The following is a 21,549-nucleotide window of genomic DNA, read 5'->3' on the forward strand; positions in this document are numbered from 1 at the left end:
TGACAATATAGAACAGATCTATATAGAACGATTGTATAATGATATCTATAGATATAAAATTTATATATTCCAATTATTAAATACAATCCTGGAGCGTGCAGAGCTGGGCTGGGTGGAGCAGTGCTGCCCCAGCAGTGAGTCCCACCCAGCACACTCCTCCATCCCTTCTCCATCCCTCCTCCACTGTCATTCCTCTCCCAGCCCTGCTGGCCTTCCAGGATCTTGGGGGAAGAATTTGGGTCTGGACAATGCTCTCAGGCACCCAGTGGGGTTGTTGGGGTGTCCTGTACAGGGCCAGGAGTTGGACTTGATGATCCTTGTGGGTCCCTCCCAACTCAGGAGATTCTGTGATTGAGTGTGTGGCTCTGTCTGTGCAGCAAAGTGTTGATCACAGGTGTGTAGAGGTCCTTGACTGGATTTGAAGTTGAGTGCTGCTCATAATCCAGACACATGATCTCTTGCCCTTGATAGGATGCAGCACCTGCCCTAACACATCCATAAATACTTGGCTGCTGAGCTCTGTCCTCGAGTGACTGCAGCATAGATGTGCACTTTGTAAAAACTCATTTGAAAGAGGCCTGCTCTAAACAGATTAATGAGTTGGCTTGAATACCTTTGAAAAGAAAAATCTTCTTCTACCAGCACACGTTACGACTCTGTCTTAATTTACAACAGCATTGTCCTCTTGAAAATTCTGCTACATGATTACAGTGTTGCCAGATTTTGTGATTTGCAAACTTTAGAGGAGACCTTGAAGGAGGTCATTTAATCCATTCCTCTACCTGAAGGCAAGAGTAGCTTTGCCTAAGCATCATCTGTGAAAGACATGATAGGGGTTGTTATTTTTCTGCTCTTCATGGTTTCAAAGCCACTGACCATTGGGACCACTTGCAGCTGCTAGTGCAGAGCCAGTCCTCCTGCAAACTTGAATTTTTGACGTTGAATTCTCTCAAAATCTACCTGTAAGTGCTGTAGTTTTTACCTAGACATTTAAACATCACCCTGGGAATCTGAAGTCCTTTCCATGGGAATGGTGTCTGGGAAAATAGGATGTCACTAAGGAAACAGGTGCCATCAGCAGTCCACAAAGTTACTGGCCTGTGTAACAGAGTATACAAAAAAAACTACTCACTTTCCTCTGCACTACTGTTAGGCTTAGGAAGAAGAAAAGCAAGCACAGCTTTATAAATCCTGTTCTATAAATATTTTGACCACTGCTACCTAACTAGCAGGTATACCTCTCTAGATTAATTCATTATTATTTGTAATTTCATACATTGTGGTAACTTGTAGTGATGGTTTCCAAACAGATGAGGAGTGTGAGCTAAAGGCCATGAAAGACTACCACAGATAGCCTGTGGATACCTTCAGCATCTGAGCTTTCATTGTGTCTTCTCACAGCCACACACTGATCCTAATGGGAGTTGTTTGCACACACCAAGTGGGGAATAAACCAGGAAATCACTCACTTGTCCATTAGAGAGGATTTATGTAGATCTGTGATGAGCAAGAGGCACAGCTGCCACTGTCTGCTGTGAAGCATTCCTTCTGAATGACCCTGATTTGTGTGCCATGGTAAACACCTGCTTAGGTCTGTGGTAGCAAGAGCCTCTCATTGATCAAAGCAGGCTTCTCGAAGTTTGACTTTTTAAAAGTGTGTAAGTTCATCACTGTGCATTTATCTTTCAGAAAAATTCCTAATCCAAGCTGTGGCTGATCAATGGTTACATTAATTATGCACAAAAGGGTCAGTTCTACGAGCCTCGAGCCTCGTTCCCTTTGAATGCTGCTTTACCCTGGGAGGAATTGACTTGCATTATGCAGGTTGGACAAATTCACCTCCAGTCTGAACTTCTGTAAAAGTCTCCAGGGAAGGTCAAGTTTCTGTTGTTTTCAATAATAAATGAGATATTCCCATTGAGTAAAATGATCCAGGAAATCAGCTTCAGCTCTTGGAATAAGAGTTTTGTGGTCTCTGATGGAGGGCTGAGAACTGATAAGGGTTAGAAGAGAGATGAATGAATCTCTCCAAGCTGCAGGTTTTACAATTCTAACCTAGTAGAATTGGCTCCCAACACAAGTGTTAATAACTTCTTATTTGTTTTGAAGGTTGTCTCAAAGTTGTGATTTTCAAATACATTTGTTTACAGTCTTATCCTGTTTCAAGTAAAATTTGTATAGGTGAAAGACAGCTACAACAATAAAAGGGATGATGGTATTTGTGTAATAGACAATGATTTCTCACAGCTCAGAGGAATGTCTTCCCTTCTGCATGTTTTTCTGCCAAATTGATGTTTGGAAGCGTTAATGATTGCATTTTCCCCTTCAACTCTGGAAGTAGCCTAATTTGGCTGAACAGTCAGAGGGGAAAAAAGAAATAATTAATGTGATTCATTCATCTAGAAAGTGTAAAGCATAACTTAAATGGCAACAGTGGTAGAAAAAATGCTATAGTGAATGTTTCAAACTTCAGATTTTCTGTTGAGGTATGAAGTGATCTGAAAGGAGTGAGTGGCAGTTCATCAAAAGGATGTGTGTTTTCTTCTAACACTGTTTTATTGGCCCTTTCCAGTTATTAATCTCAGAATTGCTAAAATACATGGGATAATGGATGGTTGCTGTTCAGAGCCCTAATTTACTTTACTGCACAGTCACTGTGGGAAAGTGCTTAACTACTTTGGCTCTTTTGTATTGCCTCGAGAAAGAATTTTCCCCATGTGTTTTGCTCCAGAAGTCATCTGTTGTTTCTCAATGTATGCACATAAACAGCTCTTGCCATTATGCCTGAATATTGAGTCAGCAGTTCCTCTGATGAAGCCATCACCAAGGCCTGTCACGTTTATCTGCACAGATCAGCATCACAGAGCACGTAATGCTATTAACTCCCAAACATTGTCTGCTAGCCACAGAACTGTGGGGCACGAGTGACCTTCTGCTTTTTCCTTCCTAATCGGCTCTGGGCTTGGGCTGCCAGCTTGGCTGTTCTGTGCCTCCATAACCCATCTGAAAAACGGGCACAGTTTCATCTTCCCACCTTGCTGGAGGCATTTGGAAGGCAAATGTACTGACAAATGAGACCTGCTCAGGTTTTTCTATAGATGGTGGAAGATTGGGGTGTATTATTTTTATTTTAAATATTTAAAATGCCTCCAATGAAATGATGTCTCATTCATTGGACTTTGCTCACCCTCATCCTGCAGTGGCAGAGGTAGCAGGGATTTCTCTCTTATTTTCTTTTGCCTTTCTGCAACTCATCCTTGACAGAATGAGAGAATATTTCTTTAAAAAATGGTGCTGGGAGATGGAACCACTGGCTCTCTCCAGCCCTGTCACCTCCACCAGTGCCATGGGTAGCAGGGACCACCTTAAATCAGCAGTGTCCTGAGTCAGAACCAAAAGACAAATTTTTTTCTTTGTTTTTCTTTTTTTTTTTTTTTTTTCCCACAAAACATTTATTGCCCCAAGGCTGTTACCCTGCAAAAGCTTGAACATGGGTTTAACACCAATCAGGGAAATTGGTCTTGAAGCAATTGGGATACTTGTGTACTTTGAACTGAGCAGGTGATCTGCAGCAAGTCCCATTATCAGTTCTGTACCAGCATCTGTCTGGCAGAGTGGTTTCACCTGCATCACTCTTCTGAAGGACTCCACACAGCTGTCGAAGGATAAATGCTTCACACTTTGAAAATAAGTGCTGGAGTTTAGATTTAAACTTTATTTTTTTTTAGTAAGGTCTTATCTGTCATATGATATTCTTGTGCTGAAGAAAAGAGCAGTCTATCTCTGGTAATCACTCGACTGTCCTCTCAGTCAAATAACACACAGATACTTCTGGGAGAATATCATCTCAGGGTTTTTCTAAAGCCTGGATCTGATTGTGTGCTTCCAGGCATTCATTTTCCAGGCATGTAGTGATCTAGCAGCATGAGAAATCAGATTTCTGAGGAAACTGTCTTCTCAAAACCTCAGATCACAACAACCTCCACCAACCGTGTCTAAGCCGAGGAGGTAATTTGGGGTATTGAGGATTTCTTCCTTATCCTCTGTGTGATGCCAACACAACTGAGCTAAAACCTGGTGGTGTTTTTCTTTGCGGGGAATTGGAGGCAAGACAAAGAACAGCTCATTTGTTTGGGCTGCCAGACAGTTGCATGAGGATAATTATTGTGTGCTGTTTATTTATGTTGGACTCAAACCAGTGGTGGTGGGGACCTGGAGATGCTCTGGAATTACTCACCGCAGTGAAAGTCAGAGCTGCTGGTGTTACAGCTCCCTGGGGCATCTGGTGCTGTCTGGTGCCCAGTCAGCACCAGCAGGGCATTGATAAACCAGCAAATTAATTTAAAATGGCATTTAAAATTGGGGCACTTGCAGAAAATTATTTGCAAGAAGCTAATAAAATGATGGCGTGTGTAATGTGATGGAATGATTGTTTTGTGTGAAGGCAGAACTGTAAAGGACTATGCAGGGACATTTAACAGAGAGAAGGTAGAGCTAGAGGTAATCAGATGAAATAAAGCAAAGATCATTTAAGCCAAGCACTGGAGTATTTTATAGGGGTTTTGCTTGGCTTCAGAAAGGCAGAGTAAACCACCCTGTGTAGGTGATGACAGGATTTGTAGGCAAGGATTTTATTGTTTGTGTACAACTGGCAAAGCAATAAAATCAATGAAGAAGCTTGTATACATTATCAATAACATGACAGTTAATTCTGGACTGCACAGATGCAGAGTTATGCACTACCTAACCAGTAGGCTTTTCCCGTACAGGAAATGCTTTAATTAAAAGTGAGGAGAATTTATTGTAACTTGAATATTCTTTAGTATTCTATTGCACTTAGAAAATGACAAGTTCTTTCTGTATTACAGCTGGTGGGTGTGGAATTTGCAGCAAAGGAACTGTAAATAACAAAATATTGTAATAGTTTTTATTTCAGAGGTAAGAAAAGATTTTAAATGTATTTGATTTTTTCTACATTTTAACATTCCAGTTATCAATAGGGATGAATCTGAAACACAAGCACCAATCAGCTTCTCAATGTTTGGCATTTTTTCAGCATCTTGAGCTGTTATCAAATCAGCATCACAGAAGGTGAACCAGCTGAAGTGATAGCAATCATGAAGGACTAAAACATGCCTTCCATACAGAGCTACTGAAAAAAAAAAAGCAGGAATTGGTAGCAGTTAAGAACAGGTAAAATTAAGGGACAGAATCTGTAGGTAATAGTGCCTAAATGTGCACATTGCTGGGTAGATTTGCTGTCTGTTCTAGTCCTTCCCCTGAGTTTTACAGCAAGTGCATCCATATGGTTACGAGTGCACATTTCTGTAGCCTGCATCCTCCTTGCTATAGCACAGGCATTTGCAATCTTTGGTCAGCATTGAATATGGAGCTGGAAAACTGCTAAGCAAAGGCCAAGGAGGATTTGTGAGGGGAAAAGAACCATCTGAACCAAGGGCTGGTGAGTGGGCAGAGCCAGAACTTGAGGAGCCACAGGAGACTCTTGACTTTCCTAGAGTGTGCTGAGGTTATCAAAGTCCATTAGTTTTATAGCATTTCATGGCTCTGGGCTAGGGGAGAAAATATTCCATGGAGACAGTGTTTTCAATGTATGTTGTTCAGGGGAAAAGACTGCTTTTAATAACTATATTGATGTCCTGTGGAAGTGTGGTTGATTCGGGGTGGTGGTAGTGGTGTGTGTTTGTTTGTTTTGTTGTTTGTTTTTCTTTAATGGGCAAAAAACCTCTCTGACTCTTTCTTTTCAGTAGACTGGATGTGGTCACTGAAAGAAATTTGAGGCAATGCCTCAGAGATAGATCCGTATGTTTTCTATGACTCTTTCTTTCTGTAGTGGAATTTTACAGAGATTAGACTAATGAACTGATCTTCCTGCTTCATGGCAGGTAAAAAGGATTGGTAAAGGATTGGAAAGGTATAATGTTTATAAAACCCTTAAGTTTTCTCAGGAAAACAGTGAGCTTGGCTGATCAGACTTCCCTAGTTTTGTGTCTGTCTTTGCTCTGTGACGTGGCAATTCACCTTGTAACAGTTTACAGCATGCCCAGTCCCAAATGCTGTCTTGTCCCTTCATCTTCTCCAAAGCCCTTTTCTCCCAGCCTTTGGTCTGGAACATCAGGCAAAAGGTTTGAGAGCCATTTATTTCTTACCTGTTCCATGGTTCTACTCCTGTATAATATATACTCCTGTGTATATACACTCCTGCTCAAAACTTGTGAAGATGTGACATGAAGATCTGATAGCTAATTAAAAACTAAACAGTTTTTAATACTGCATTGTCTTAATCCAGCCACTCAGCCAAACATCACAGGGAGTCAATGGCTGTTTTCTTTCTCAGCAGCTGGATGCTGCTACTGGACCAGTTCACAGCTTGGTTTAATGCTGTCCTTGAGTTGTGAAACTCTCAGACTGGGCTACACCTTCTCTTTGGCAGTTTGGAGAAATCAGATAGCTTTGCAAGCAGCCATGAAAAAAGCAGATATAAAGTATGATAGGTTATACCTCCTGATAAACACTTCCTAAAATATGAAAGTATAAATAAGACTATGAAGTATTTGTTTAAAAGTGCTGAATGCATGGGAGCAGCCCTCCATCCCAGGTCTCCTGTGAGTTAAGGGTATTTTAAGCACTTCCCCACACACACCTTTGTCCTGTTGTATTTAATAAAGATGTGCACATTGCTATGGAATAATCATCTGAATCCACGCTGTGCTTTTCCACTGCTCTGCCTCAGCATGGGGAGGCTGCAGGTGACTGATGTGGAAGCACCTCAGGGGTCAGGCTGGGCTAGGGTAGAAATAGCCCAGAGTGAATGATCTGCAGGATTAAAAATAACCAGCTACTCAGGATGCTCTGTAATTATCCAGTGTATGTATTTAATTTACCACCCTCAGCCAACCTCTCCCAAGAGAGACATTTCTACTGAAAGTAACTATGATCATTTTTACAAAGATGAAAAGTGGATCTTCTGAAATAAGGGTGTGTGCCATGGCTACAGAATTATCTAAGCTTCTAAAAATATATATATGAGAAACAGAATATAAGTGCATGTATATAATCACCTTGTTAATTTACTTTCAGCTAATTTCACTTTCTGTAAGTTGCATCCACACTTAGACAAATGGCAGTTTTCATTCATTTCTGTGCCAGTATTTAGAAGCAGAATGTTACAGTGCAATCTAATTACTACAGCTTTATTGATTTATAAAATTATACTTTATTACACTAATCCATATATTAGAACGAATAGAACTGTGCATAGTTACAGCTAAGGTATTCTTGCCAAGGAGGTGCACAGTTTGCTTTTTCATCAGTAGTTCACAATTTAAATTAGTGGATGTCATGCTGTTGGACTCTAGGAACACGAGATTAATGGCAAACTCATTAGTTCATGAAGTTTAATCTTCTTGGTGGGTGTCCTACCTCGTGGGAAATAAGAGGGATTTGGCTGCAGGTGTCTGGTGAGGCAACAGCAATCACTCAAAGAAAGGGATCTAGAGCTGCTGCTGTTGTAAACCCAAGAATATTTATTATTTATGCTTTATTTGGTACCAGAATTCTCTTTCCTTTGCTTAGGAGAAAGCAAATGAATGCTCTGAAGGACACATGAAGAGGCTGTAACTGCATTAGCAAGTGCCACATGGCAGTAGAACCACTGGTGGTACTTAGGTCAGGGGGATGATGCTCTGTTGGAATATTTGGCATAGATCCTTAAACAGGTCTTTTTACAGTGGCTTTCTTGAGGAATGTGGCAGGTTTTATACCCTTAGTTCTCATCATCCGGTAATTACCAGTCTTTTTCAAATTGATATTGCAGTGGGGAGTGAACCCCTGGTGCAGAATTGGCTTTGCCTAGCCTTGGCGTGGTGTTTCACAACACGTACAGATGAGCTTGCAAAGCCCCGACACGGTGGCAAGTTATTTTTGTCCCTTTTAATCTGTTAGGCCCTGATCCTGATCTGTAGGGTTTCCTAAATCCCATTGATTTCTCTAGAATTAGGTTCCTGGAGTCCTTTGAGAGCCTGGGTTTGACTGGTCTTGTGCTATTAACCGGAAACAAACCCACTTTCTCTACCTCAGAGCGCTCAAAGGATAAATGTGTTGAAGATTATCTGTGTTCTTATTTGGTGGCAGGGAAGGCCACGGAAATACCAAAAATAGATTTATAAAGGACAAAAATAACTTTCTGCCTGGAGGGTTTACACAATCTGAGCTGTGCTGTGTGGCTTGGCTGAATCACTTCTCCAGGGAGGCTCGGGGCAGTCTGTGCTTCTTTGAGGGGAAGGGCAGGGAGATGAACTGGACACAGCATGTCAGAAAGAGGGGAGAGCAGCTTCTGTGTGTGCTGAGGGTCAGCTGCCAGCACTTGTGGGCATGGCTGGCACAGAGCAAGAGGGGTTCCTCACAAGCTGCTGCTCTGGGATCCTTCTTTGGCCACTTGCTGGAAAGGCAGGTGGGAGAAGGAGATGCTAAGCTCTTCTGTACAAATCCCTTCCATCTCCCCCATGGAAGAAAAATTGCTGTAGACTGCGGCCATGAAATGCATTTCTCTCTGAAACATTTCTGTAGAAAGACAGTTCTGTCTTGCTCAGCTCTTTTCTGGGTTTAATCAGTTGTTCCTGCTGACCACAGTGATAGAAATTTACCTTTATTCCTGCAGTTGTGTGTGTGGCCAGGAAGAGTCAATCAGCATCTGTTCCTGCATGTGCATCATTAACAGGGCTGGGAGTTAATTTCTAGTGGCAGACACATTCTTCTTTGGGTTGAATTTCTACTCCTTCACCAAGACACTTTGAATGCTTGTCACGTTCTTGGGGTTTATAGGTGTCAAGTCGCTGGCTGGAGAAGGTATGGACAGAATTTAAAATCCCAGAATGGGCTTTCTGAGTTTCAAGTTTCAAGGAAAAATTGTATTTATAAGCTGAGTGTGTTTGGTTTGTAACAAATTGGGCCTGTCTGAAATGACCATATTTATGTAGTTACAACTGTGAATGACCCCTTACCACAGGTACGTGGGGTTACAGTGTATAATGGATTGCACAACGATGTCCAAATACAATTTCTTCTACTTCTGTTGGGGAAAAAATAAGGTATTTTTATTTTGAGTGACCCCAGAAGTCAATAAGATAAGGTGGTTCTGTGTACAGTGTCTTCTTGCAGACAGGTTACACTTTATTTTTGTGAATGTGGATAAGGCTGTTTTTAGTACTGTGCTGCTGATAAGTTCTGCCTTAAGCTTGGCTGCTGATCAGGTTCCCTCTTCTGGAGTCAGACCAGGCTGTCTCTGTCTTTTCCCTTCTCCATTTACTGTTAGCAGATCTGTGAAGTTTGTTCTGCCTTTCAGTTATCTGGCACCATAGCTGACAGATGCAGGAGAGCCAAAGCAGCCTCTCCAAATTACCCCGTGATGGGAGGGAAGAAGGTGACCTCCAAACACAGTGGGAGGGAAAAGGGGCTGTTTTTCCTAATATGTTTCTTCTTTGGCAGCTGAAGGCTTTTTCCGTGTAGGTGATGAGAGCAGTCTCTTCTTGCTGAATGAACAAAAATACCACTTTTTTAGAGCAATGGGAAGAGTAGCACCCTGCCTTCATCCCACCCCAGCCTTCCCAAACCTCCCACAGCAGCACTTGGCCTTGCAGCCTCCTGAGTCAGGAGCATCCCTAAAACCTTATTTATTGCAGTTCCCCCCACTGCTGGTGACCACCAGTGGCTCAAATCTGTATAAAATATGGTTGTAGCAACTCTTACCATTACTCTGAGTGTACAGCTCCCACATTATCTGTCATTTTAAGAGATGCTGGCCAGTGGAGATGAGGAACAAATGACTTGTGGTTTGATGAGATGCATTTTGGTAGCTCACCAGATTGTCACTGCCAGCCACTGGAACTGGAGAAGAAGCTTGCAGAAATTACTGCATTGCAAATGGGAGTTGCAGGTATTCTGTACTTGAAATGATGACTTCCAAATGACTTGCCGGGGGTTGTTTTTGGTGCACAGTAGCAGTATTACTGCCCAAGAACATTTTTTCTTTTAATGTGGAAGCAATTGAAGTGACTGCAGCCCCATTAAGTCTTATTTTTAGATTACAATAAGCAAGACTCTGATTAATTTAGCAGCAGGGCATCAGTGAATATTAACAGCTTAACTTGAAGCCCTGGTAGATTGATAAAGAGCTAAACAGCCCCTGAGTCGTATATTAACAGTCTGGCCATAGTATAATTGAGGCTTTTGTTGGGTTAGTGTCAGCATGGTTGATAGGCAGCACAACAGCAGAAGCTATTTGTCTTTTAAATGGGCACTTAAATTATTCAGCATAGTAGCTGATAGTCATCTGTACATCTGAGCCACAGCTCAGTTATTCTAGGCATGTGTGCACAAGCTCTAATTAGTCCATGTACAGCACTGAGCTCTCCTTGAGCAAACTCACCTGTGTCTAGAAGCAGTTTCTCAGGTGTGTTCTCCAGCCCATGATGAGATCCCTCTCCTGTGGCCCAAGCATTAGGGATGCATGAATAAACTGATGCAGATAGCTTGGGGGTGATAACCAAACCAACAGCTGGGCAAACATTTCATGTGAGCCACTCATGTTAGATGTAGTTTTACTTCCCCAGGCCACAAGAGAATATAAAAACTACAATGCTAACCAGTAGCCTTTTGTTTTGTTTTGTTTTCTTTAGTCTCCTGCGATTACAGGAAATTTGAGGAATTCCCCTGTGAATGTAATGCATCTAACTAGTTATGTATGCTGTGGGATATGCTAACCAAATAAGACTGAAAGCTTATGAAACATTAAATGTGCAGAAGGAGTTGGTAGCCACTCAGTTTCCCCTCCAGTTCCTTCTTGTTGAAGCATTAGCAATTCTGAGGTAATCACACAATGGACATAGCTCAAATTAATTAGCTAAATTGGTACCTAAAGGCAATAAGATTTCATGCCACTTAATATTTCAATGCAAACAAGACAGGCAACTAAATGTATTTAAATATGATTGGCTCATCTTCTCAGGTGGAGTATCTTATCTTTTGTTTGGGCTAAATACAGCTCTCATTGTGCTCAATTTATTCTGCCATTAGCAGTGGTCTGACCTGCTATTAGCTCTGATAAAAAGTACAGTCATCCCCTTCACTGAAGACCGTCCTGCGTTAAGGATGTTGAAATGCAATTTAAAGGGGGAAGGAGGATACACACACTTTGCTTTTGTACATAATTAAGCCGTGCTAGTGATGGGAGACTTAATTACAATTGGAGTTTATCAGCAGAGAGCTCCAGTGGTGGCTAGCAGGCTGTGATGGTGCTGGGCTGCACAGCCTTGGAGCAGTTGTTCCAGGCTGTGAGAGGGCTCTGGGGGGAAGGTGCTGATTATTCCCGGTGTCCTGTGCCTGGGAAAACTCATGGAGTTTGTGCCTCTTGGCCTTCTTTTCTTCCCCCCTTTCTTGCCGCCCGCCCTCTCCCCCCACCCTCCTTGTGAAGCAGCCCTTCTGGCTTTGTTGTAAGTGTGGTTTGTAATCATTGTACACATCCCAGATGGTTCATGAAAACTCTTTGAAATGCCATCTGCCAGGCGTGTGTCCAGCCGGCAGCCTGTCATTCTGCTACAAGAAAAACGGAGGCGGGTTTTCCCTTCCCCCTGCCTCCCTGAATTGCATTCAGTAACACTTGCTCAGATGTGGAGCAGGATAACAGCCGGAGCATCTGCAAGCAATCTCTGCTCCAGACAGCAACATGGAAACTTGTTGGGTTTTTCGCCTTCGCCCAGATAAGATATCCCAGCCAGTGCAGTTTTTGTTTTCCCTGGGTTTGCTGCTGAGGACCAGCTGAGGTGACAAATGTTATCTCTGTGATGCAATGTTTTCCTTTTCCGCGGTGACTTTCCTAATGCTTTCTGCCTGTGTTGCAGGCAGCCGCGCTGATAGCAGGCACAGCTGCAGTTTTTTTTTCACTTGAACATATTCAGGAAATTAAGAACACTCAGATGAAACAAATAGATCCATTAAAATGGCTCAGAGGAATTATGGCAGAGATATAATTGTCATGTCAAATAGGCAGCCAGCACTAGTAAACTGCTGCCCGCAATTTCACCGCTATAAAAATTCAGGAGGAAGGAAAAAATGATTAATAAATATGCTCTGTGGGAAGATAGAGATAAAGAGAAGAAGAGGCTTTAAAAGATAAGGTGAAAGCAATCCTGAAGTTCCCTGATCTTTGTGTCTCATCAATGTGTTAGTAGTTATTGGGAAAACACAGTCCCGATCTTTGTCATTCGGCTCACATGGCTGGGGGTGATGTGTGACTGATTGATGAGCAGTGCTGGAGAGTCTAATTCTCACTTCCCTTGTTCTCTGGGCATGGGACAGCTACAGCATATCCCTGCTCAGAGTTATTGGTGTGGCTTTTCATCCTTCTTGCTTCCCACTCCCAGACAGGTTTAGGGGTATTTGGCAGTGGCCACCAGACACGATGCCCCTGGGAGGGTCCTCACAGCCTCAGTGGAATGTCAGTGCTCAGGGAGGAGATGTGGCATCTGGGCTGTGATCATCCTGGCTGCTGGGTGTGTGCTCCATGCTCCTGGTGTGCCAGGGAGGGACCTGGGCGAGCCTCTCTGCCTGCCTTGGGATGGAAGCACCGGCACTAGGGCGGAGAGGGGCACATGGTGCAGCTCCAACATTTCTCTGGACTAGATCTGTGAAAGAAAATTGTCTTCTGTTACAATCTACCCAGTAAAAACTGTTGTAGCCTTACTATAAGGATTCAGAAATACAAAAAATGCAAGATTGAGTCCTTTCCAAATAGGAAAGAGTAATTCTGGTAGAGGGGTAGAGATATCCATCACTGTTTCCATCCCCTTCCTTACTCTTTCTCCTTCCTTCACCCATTCATAAAGCTCCAAGAGAAGGAATGATGGAAAAAAGCACAGGAATTTATAGACTCTCTGAAAGCTGATGGTAAATAATAAAAACAGAGTTTCTATTTTGAAACAAGAAATGGAGGATGTTAGAGAAAGTGGATGTCAATCAAGGAAATTAATCTAGTGATAGTCTTTCAAGGGTGTCACTCTGTCAAGACTGACCTCTTGAACAGTCTCTCAGATGAATAGGAGATAAGCAGACTTTCCGCTTTCCTGGCACTTGAGGAAAACATTTGCCAGATGCAGGCATGGTAAATTTATGCTCTTTCAACTTCTGAGAACTGGAATCTTCCCAATTAGTTTTCAGAAGCTCAGCTTCTTTATTCTTTCTTCTGTCCTTTTATAGAGGGTTTAAGAAATTGTACACACTGAGAAGGCACTGCCCAGGGGCCAGAAGAGTCCCTCAGAAGTGAGAAATGATGCTTTGTTAAATGTTAGGTATGGTTTCCACATCTCTGAAGTTATTCCCAAGCCAGCAGATTGGTTTCAGCCACAGCATTCAGACACCTCCAACTCTGTAACTCTGGTCTTTCTTCCAAAATTCAGCTTCCTGTACCATCTGTAAATCTGTCATTTATATTTAATCTCAGATGTACAGAATCCAGAGTCATGGAAAATAAAGGCTATTGAACTGAAATAGATCCTTATCAATGAAGCTGTGCTCAGTGACCTAAAATGCAGCATCCCAAGATCATCTTAGGAAAAAAGTCATGAAATGACTCATCTTACACTGTGCTTCAGAGTGCTGTAAATTGGCCAGAAGGGACAAGAGTTTTAGAGCTGGCAGAGTGGTGGCAGTGATCGGAGCCAGTTCTCCATGGGCACTACAGAAATTGTCAAATGCTGGAGAGAGAGATTGAGTGTGACTTTTTGCTCAAAAGCATTCCTGAACTTGAACCAGCTTCTAGGTGAACTTCTGTGAGAAGAGTTGTCAGGTTGTCTCTTCAGTGAGCGTGTGTGGATGGTGCATCAAAACCATCTCATGCTACCTTCTAATGCTTAATAAAAAAATGATGGCATAAATAGAGATAAAACAGTAAAAAGAAACAAGGGAGAAATTATGTTTATGATGTGAAAGAACATTTGATGAGCTAGTGATACAGAAGTAATGGAACCTGGAAAATAATTGCCTTATCTGGTAATACAGATTGCAATTTTAGTGAGATAAAAGTGTCTCTATTTTATGAGAGACAATGCTAACAGCAGGAAAGTAATTGCTGGCATATTCCCAGTACCAAACTTTTCCAGCTGTGTTTCTGGACACAGAAATGAGAGATTTCTTTGCCAGAGTCTGTCTGAGAACACAAGAAACGTCCCTCAGTTGTTTTGCTCTAATTGGTGCCACCAGTTCAACCTGAAATCTATGTCTTGTTTTTACATGGGCTCCTAACTTCAAACTTCTTTTGACCGTTGTAGCTCACAGAACTGTGTTTTACAGATACTCTTGTATCTTTGTGAAAATTTGTTACTGTGCCTTTTAACTCTTGGTAAGAAAACATATAACTTTACATTCTAATACATTCTTATCTACATTCTAATAACATTCTGATTTTTCCTTCCAGGCACAACCCGCCCTCCAAGAGAAGGAGAAGTGCCTGGTGTGGACTATAACTTTCTGACTGTGGAGGAATTCCTGGAGCTGGAGAGAAGTGGGACCCTTCTGGAAGTAGGAACTTATGAAGGTATGGAGGCAGGGGCAGTGAAAAAGCACTTCAAATACCCGTGGTGGGACACCACATGTGCATCACCCTCGCTCAAGTTAGGACCTTGCTTTCCATCCCAGTGCTCTGCTTCCCTTTTCTCTGTAACCTGAGAGAAGGAATTCCAGTTTTGCTGTGCTTTTATCTTCTGCCTTCAAGTTAACTGGCTAAAAAGTTAGCCTGTCAGTAGGCCAGGAGAATCCAATATGTAATCCTGTAACATACTGGGGCAGTATGCATTTATCCTTTGTGTCCACTAGGGCTCATCTCCTTGTTCAGTTTTTCTTTCCTCCTGCTCTTTTTCTTTCCTTCCATCTTCCCTAAATACACTTCTTCATCACCCAGTTGTGTGTGCAGCTATGCAGCTACATGATGCACTGCTTTTGGTTTTTTTTCCTTATTCTTGGATAATTGCTTCTAACTTGGGTCATTGTGTTGATCCTTTTTACAGCACAACTTTGCAAACAACAGTACTGAGACAGCCAAAGGGGACTGAAGTGTCACCAGGGTGAGAGCAAAAAAAAGCTCCAGAGAAATGCAAGGCAAATTGGCCATTTTTAGGTACACAATAGGATTTATGTAACTGAATCTGTAGTCTGTATCTCCTTTAAATTGAAAAGTCCTTTTGGACTGGGTTGGGTTTTTTCCTTCAGGAGAATATTTAAATGTACCTCTTGACAAGACAATGAAAAAAAATACTTTACAGGTTTGAAAGTCCTTCCAGTGTACTTCAGCTCAGTCATTTAATATTTCCATTTGAAAGAAGTTTAATGGTTCTTTCTGTAAATCTGAGAGATTGAAAAAGCCCTATCCTTGCAGCCTTATTCTAATTATTCTTTATAATAAGAAATATGGAATACATTTAAAAACACAACCTACACACAATTAGCCAAAAGTCTTTGAAAAATAGTCATCAAACATGAGGAGAAAAAATTGTGGCATGGTTTTGGTGTTCAGGGACTGACGAAAGTGACCTGAAATACTGTTTGCCTACTTCTTTAAAAACTCCTTTTTAAGGGCACCTTTAAACCTTATGCTCATTCCCAGCTGCAGACCTGGTTTGCATGAAGATGCTAAATGTATAATTTGGTTTCACTCTTCCACTTCTCTGAGCTGATTAGCTCCATCAGCACCAATGCTAGCGTTCCAGCAGCAGCTCTTCTCCAAAATGAGCTTTTTCCTCTCTGTGTTTCTAATTATAACACCAAATTAGTTTTCTTTGTCGTGGTGCTTGAAATAGATCAGCTGAAAGGCCTCGCCATTGCTTCCTGATCTATTTGTTCTAGTGACCTTTCCACTTGGAAAGACAAAATGGGTAACTGTCTGTAAGCTGGCTCCTGGGACATGCTGGGAATTAGTTCTCAGGAAATGCTGAATCCATCTGGGACAGTTACAACACGGTAGTTTCATTCCTTATGTGATTATATGCAGCAGCAGCTGAACTGTTTAGGTTTCATGGCTTGCTCTTTTCAGTTGCTGGAGATGAGGTTGATTTCTCGTAAGTCTAATGTGTATTTCATTTCTGTGGGTGATAGAAGTGCCTGAACTTTAAAGGAATAATTTGTCAGAAGTGCTGAGAAGCTTTCCCCGTTGACATCAGTGATGCTGGTGCATTGTGGTTCTGGAGTGCTGGCCCATGGAAGGAAAAATCAATAAGAATAAAGCAAATAATGATGATGCATGTGTGCACATATGCATCAAGACACATTACTATATGATTGTAATGTGAAATAAATAGAGTTCATTTTTCACTTATGGCTTAAAGAAATTATTTTGCTGCCTTCCGAGATTTCTTTAATGGCTTTGTTGTACTATTTTTTTGAAATCTTATTTTACAGCTGTATCGATCAAGACAGTGTTGATCTTGATTAGATCATGGAAGATGGGGTGATTCAGACTTGATGCTGCAATCACAATTTTGTCTATAAAAAAAATCTGCCAAAAAACCCAAACGACAAAGCAAGTTAGACTTCTAATGGCTAAGTCTCTGTTATTGTCCAGCTTTACAGTCTTATATATTTTAATTATCACTTGGTTTTTGCTGCATTTTGCTGCCATATTTTTTAATAAGTGTTCCACCATGATAAATTTGTCTGTGTTTTTGATCAGTGATGGCTTATTCTAAACCAGAGAAATAAAACCTAACACAAGGAAATTATCTTCTAGTTCTACCTGCTGTTTTGAGTAGAAATCAGAACAACTGAAGAGATGGGGTTGCTTGTGATTTAATGCTCTCAAGTGATTTAGCATTCAAGAGGAATGCTATGAAATGGACAGTAGGGATGAGCAATGGGGAAGTTTTCGTGTGCCAGCCACAAGCTCGTGTGGCTCAAGCAGGCTGGTGGTTTGGGGTCACCCTGGTCCCAAGGACCCTTCTGGCCTTGTAAGCATCAGCACGTGATGGTGGAGAAGATGGACATAAAGTCACCTGGATACTGTCACTGGGAAACATCTCGCAAAAGAAGAGGTAACAGGAACATTTAATAACAGTTACTGAAGAGAAATTCTGGGGAGAAAGATTAGAAAACAGGGAGGCATCAGAAGAGGGGTAATACACAGGACTTTGATGCTGATACAGACACTATTGATTTGGCAAGAATAATGAATAAGCAGGAGAGAACAGTTGGAAACCATAAAAAAGTAGGAGAGTGTATCAGGTTTTCAAAGAACACCCTGGGTTTTGAAAGTTCTCTAATTGCAAAAAGAGAAAGTGCTAGCTGAACAGGAGAAAAGAGGTGTTGCTGACCTACAGCACTTCGTAATGCCATTATTATTTCTTCTGGTGCACTACAAACAGGTTCCTCTGGGCAGCTTTTGATTCACATCCCAGTGAAGGCAGAGCAGGCATGGCAGCTGCTGTTCTGGTCACCTCTCATCTCCCTGGTGTGTTCTGCACCCAAAAGACTTCAAAAAATGTTATCAGGTGGGAGGGGGCATTGGCAAGCCTTAATTCCTGGGGTTTTCAGTTTGGGTTTAACATCCTGATTTTTAACCATAAAGCCCAGAAACAACTTCTTTCCTCCCCTGATGAAAGCTACATGTTGATCACATGAATTCAGCAACTGGAGCTGGAGGACCTGCCCAAAGCTGTGATGCTGCCCCAGTATTGGTGATTTTGCCCCACATGTGTGCTGCACACAACCCTTTCAAGCCAGTTAGAAATTCCCATTGACAATATTCATTAGGAAGGAAAATTCTTTTTAGGCTGCACATCGTCTAGGCCTTCTGGTGGATAGGAAATCACTGTAATTGTAGTCTCAGGCACTTATTGACTGCTCCTTCTGGGCAGAAAATACTGATGGATGCATGGAAGTAATTGTGTAGGTTACTAATTATTTAGCAATTACTTCTGCATTTGAATTGCAGGCTCTCACAGGCACCCCAAGGGAGGGCTGTTTTGAGCACAGCTACCACTTCCAGATTTTATTCCCGTTTTTTCCCCAGCTGCTGAGTGGCCCTGGGCAGATCAGGTAGCTGCTCTATACTTCAGGTTACTGGCCTGAAGAATATTAAAAAACAACACTTAGTTCTCTCCTCATTAATATTTCAGCAGATACCCTGTGCCTGGAGCTATCTGCTGTTTGAAATAGGAGGGGCAGAGTGGAAGCCACGGTGTGCTGGAGAGCTGTGCTGCATTCAGGCAGCCCTGCAGGTGGGAGCTGGGCAGAGGCACACAGGGACATGGGCATGGTGGCTGGATTCTGAATGGGGATGGCTGTATCACCAGGGTTTGGTGAGGCTGTGTGAATGGATGCCTGCCCAGCACTTAGTGATCCTCAAAAGAAAAAGTGCTGCACTTTATAACATGTGAAGGGTTATTACATTATAGAGTATTATTGTCAAGGTATCATCTTTCATTCCCAGGACAAGTGTTATGTGATTGCCAAGAGAAGTAATAAGTAATCTGCATTAGTCTCATGACTTAGATGTAATGGGGTGACTTGCTAACATTTTCAAAGTATATAAAACTAGCTACTGTAGACAGGGTCTCCAATTGTGGTACTTAATGATTGTAATAAATTACATTAATAGTGCAGTTTGAAATTCAGCCAAAGTAGAGAGGTGTATTCAGCAACATGCTTCAGATCAAGATGCCTTAGCCTAATTCATCTGATGTGCTGGCTCTCCTTGGGCTTCTCTGCAGCAGCCACACTCCCCCAGCTGCTTTAGCAAAATAGGTGGATTTTTTTGCTGGTGCCTTTGCAGCCTGTGGGTGTCACCAACTCAGTCCCACCTGGAAATGGGAGCTGTGGCAGGCAGAACATGAGGGGAGGAAGGGTGGCAGATGCTGGGGATGCCTGGGCAGGTGAACAACACGTTCTGTTTAATCAGATCAGACCTGCTGATTTTTGTCTCCAGACTAGAGATTGTCTCAATAAATCATAATGGCTTCTTTAGCACCATTGTAATGTGTCACACTGAATATCCACATACTAATATCTGTGCACTGCAGAATGATTCCTTTTCTATTTTTTGTTCTTAATACTTTGCTTGCTTTTTGTCTTGTTACTTTTTAAACCATTGGTAGAGGAAAAAAGGCAACACCTTCTTGTGTATATGCACAGTTATCAGTGCTAGCTAAGCATGAGTGCTGCTGTAGTGAAGTGTCATCTGATAACAATGCTTCATTCTGCAAACAGCTGAAGTGGTATCTGAGTAACTCTTGTTCTCTAAAAGCAAATATTCAAATATCTGATAGGGGTTTAGAGTGGCTTTGAATTTCCTGCATCATTTCTGACTGGCTTCTCCCTCTCTCTGTACTTTCAATAATAAGTTTCTCAATGTGAGCTCTGTCAGAAATGGTTCATTACCAGTCATGAGTTTTAAAACACAAATCTCAGGGAAAAGGTTCCCAAATACCTCTGGCAAAAAAAGAGATATGGTGAATTAGTTGCTTTCTTCTTAAGTTAGAGTTCTGGTTATTTCAGGCATCATTTACTGTGTAACCATAGTTTGTTGTGTTGGAGGCTTTCCTAGCAGTCCAGGCACATTTTGGCATTGTTGTTTTTTTTTTTTTTTTGGTACAGGATGTTCCTGGGGCTCTCCAGCAGTGGCTGCTTCTTGCTGGTGTTACCCAGCTCCTCTGCAGAGGCAGCCTGGCCTCCCCAGACTGCAGCATTTCCCTGCCTGCAGAGCTCACTGCCTCTGCCTTCCAGAGAGGGGAGGTGCTAATGGGACACATCCTCATGGTGGGACCATATAGATAAATATTTAACTATTTGCAAGAAGAGTTTCATATTGCAATGGCTTGACAGGGTGTTTTCTTTATTCTACAGCCCTATGCTAGGTAGGGTGTTTCCAGCTGCTTCTCCTGCTTTCTGCATACACCATACACAAGTACACGTTTATTTATGTTTCCTATGATTTTTTAAAATCTATTTGAATGTGGATATAGCAGTTGAGTCCATAGCTGGTCTCATGGAACACCCTGAGCTTCCCCAGCCCCCTCCTTGTCCATGCTAACAAGGTTGTTCTGTTTGTTTATTATTTTCAGTATCATTGCTTGGGTTTAGGATTTTTCCATGCCTTAAATGTGCTAACAATAGTGTGTGGCAACACCTAGTGATAACACAGCAAAAATCAGAATAAGTAAGTGGGATTTGTTCTGTGACTTTCTCCCATGCTGCCACTGCCTTTAGGACACTAATTGGAGTACATATTAAATTTCAGACCAATTTGAAATGTGCAGTTTGTAACAGTTTGACTTATTTAACAAGAAATCCAAACCGATCTTTCAGGTAACCTCATCATTAAGAACTACAAAAATTGCCAGAGAATCTCCCGTTTCAAGCAAATGGATATATTGTAGGTTAATTTCTCTGAGCTCTCCTTCATTGCCTGTTTTCCTTCTGATCCAGATGCTGTATCCGCAGCCTCCTCCTGGTTGCCTGGATACTCTGAATTTCCTCAAGGCAATAGCTAATCAATGTGCAGTTGCAGCTAGGTGAATCCTGCAGACAGCAGCCAGATCTGTCATCTAGATGTGGAAATCTGTAGCAGAATGTGATCTGGGAGGAGAGCAGACAAAACACCATGGCAGGAGCTCTGCTCCCAGGAACCAATTCATCCTGTGCTAATCAGACACAAGCACTCCTGCTGGATTAGATGAGCAGAAGCTCTTCTGCTAAAATTAAGGGTCAATTGTTTTGGTTCTTGTACCGTGTAGAGAAGAGGAGCTGAGTCTCAGAAAATAAAACAATTACATTTAATAATTGCATTTCAAGTCTTTGTGTCAAGGCCTTGCTTAATTTTGCTGCTTATCTCCAAGCGTCTTTCCCAAAATACCCATTTTCACCAAGACAGAAAGCCATGAAGTGCTTTTTGAAACATGAGCTATTAATGGAGTCCTTGTTAGCACAGAGTGGTCGCTTTGAAGATGGGATGCACTTCTCATGGACACAGGGCCCTCTGTGCTGCACTGAGGCTTTTGAGTGCTTGGGATTTTTATAATTGCAAAATTAGACTTCACACATAGGCATCAGTAAATTCAGAAAAAATTGGTAATTTTTTCTTGGTTCTTTGCTGAGACACAAATGCACTCTCAGTCCCAGGCATAGACATCTTTCCACCAGAAAGGAGAATAGCTGCTGCAGAGCAAACACCTACAGGTTAAAGTAACTCAGATACGTGGTTTGGGAGCACATTCTTCAGTTGCTCTAATTGCACCATTAGAATTAATGCTCAAACTCGTGTTTGACCTTGCAGTTAGCTACTCTGCCTTCTTCCACCTCTCCATGTCAGCTTCTTGTCCCCACCCCAGCAGCCTCCATGGTCTCCTCTTCCCTCTATGCTTTAGTGTCCATTCCACTTTTGAACCTGTTTGATTGTGCCTCTCTTCTTCTGCATTTCAACCATTTCTTGTGCATTCAGCCCATTCCAGAAACAGCAGCTTGGCTGGATGGAGTCCTTTCAGCCCAAATGGAATT

At 42.0% G+C, this 21,549-nt stretch overlaps 1 protein-coding gene across 7 annotated transcripts in view; it reads left to right on the forward strand.

The window, feature by feature from the left end:
- Nucleotides 1–21,549, forward strand: part of MAGI1 (membrane associated guanylate kinase, WW and PDZ domain containing 1) — a 333,108-nt gene that overhangs the window by 232,327 nt on the left and 79,232 nt on the right. For all 7 annotated transcript variants that reach the window (XM_053953674.1, XM_053953675.1, XM_053953679.1 and 4 more), the window contains exon 3: nt 14,486–14,605. In XM_053953674.1, coding sequence (XP_053809649.1) covers nt 14,486–14,605 — 120 coding nt within the window. The remainder of the gene's footprint in view (nt 1–14,485; nt 14,606–21,549) is intronic.

The sequence above is a fragment of the Vidua chalybeata genome, chromosome 12 (genome assembly GCF_026979565.1).
Source record: "Vidua chalybeata isolate OUT-0048 chromosome 12, bVidCha1 merged haplotype, whole genome shotgun sequence".
Classification (NCBI taxonomy): Eukaryota; Metazoa; Chordata; class Aves; order Passeriformes; family Viduidae; genus Vidua; species Vidua chalybeata.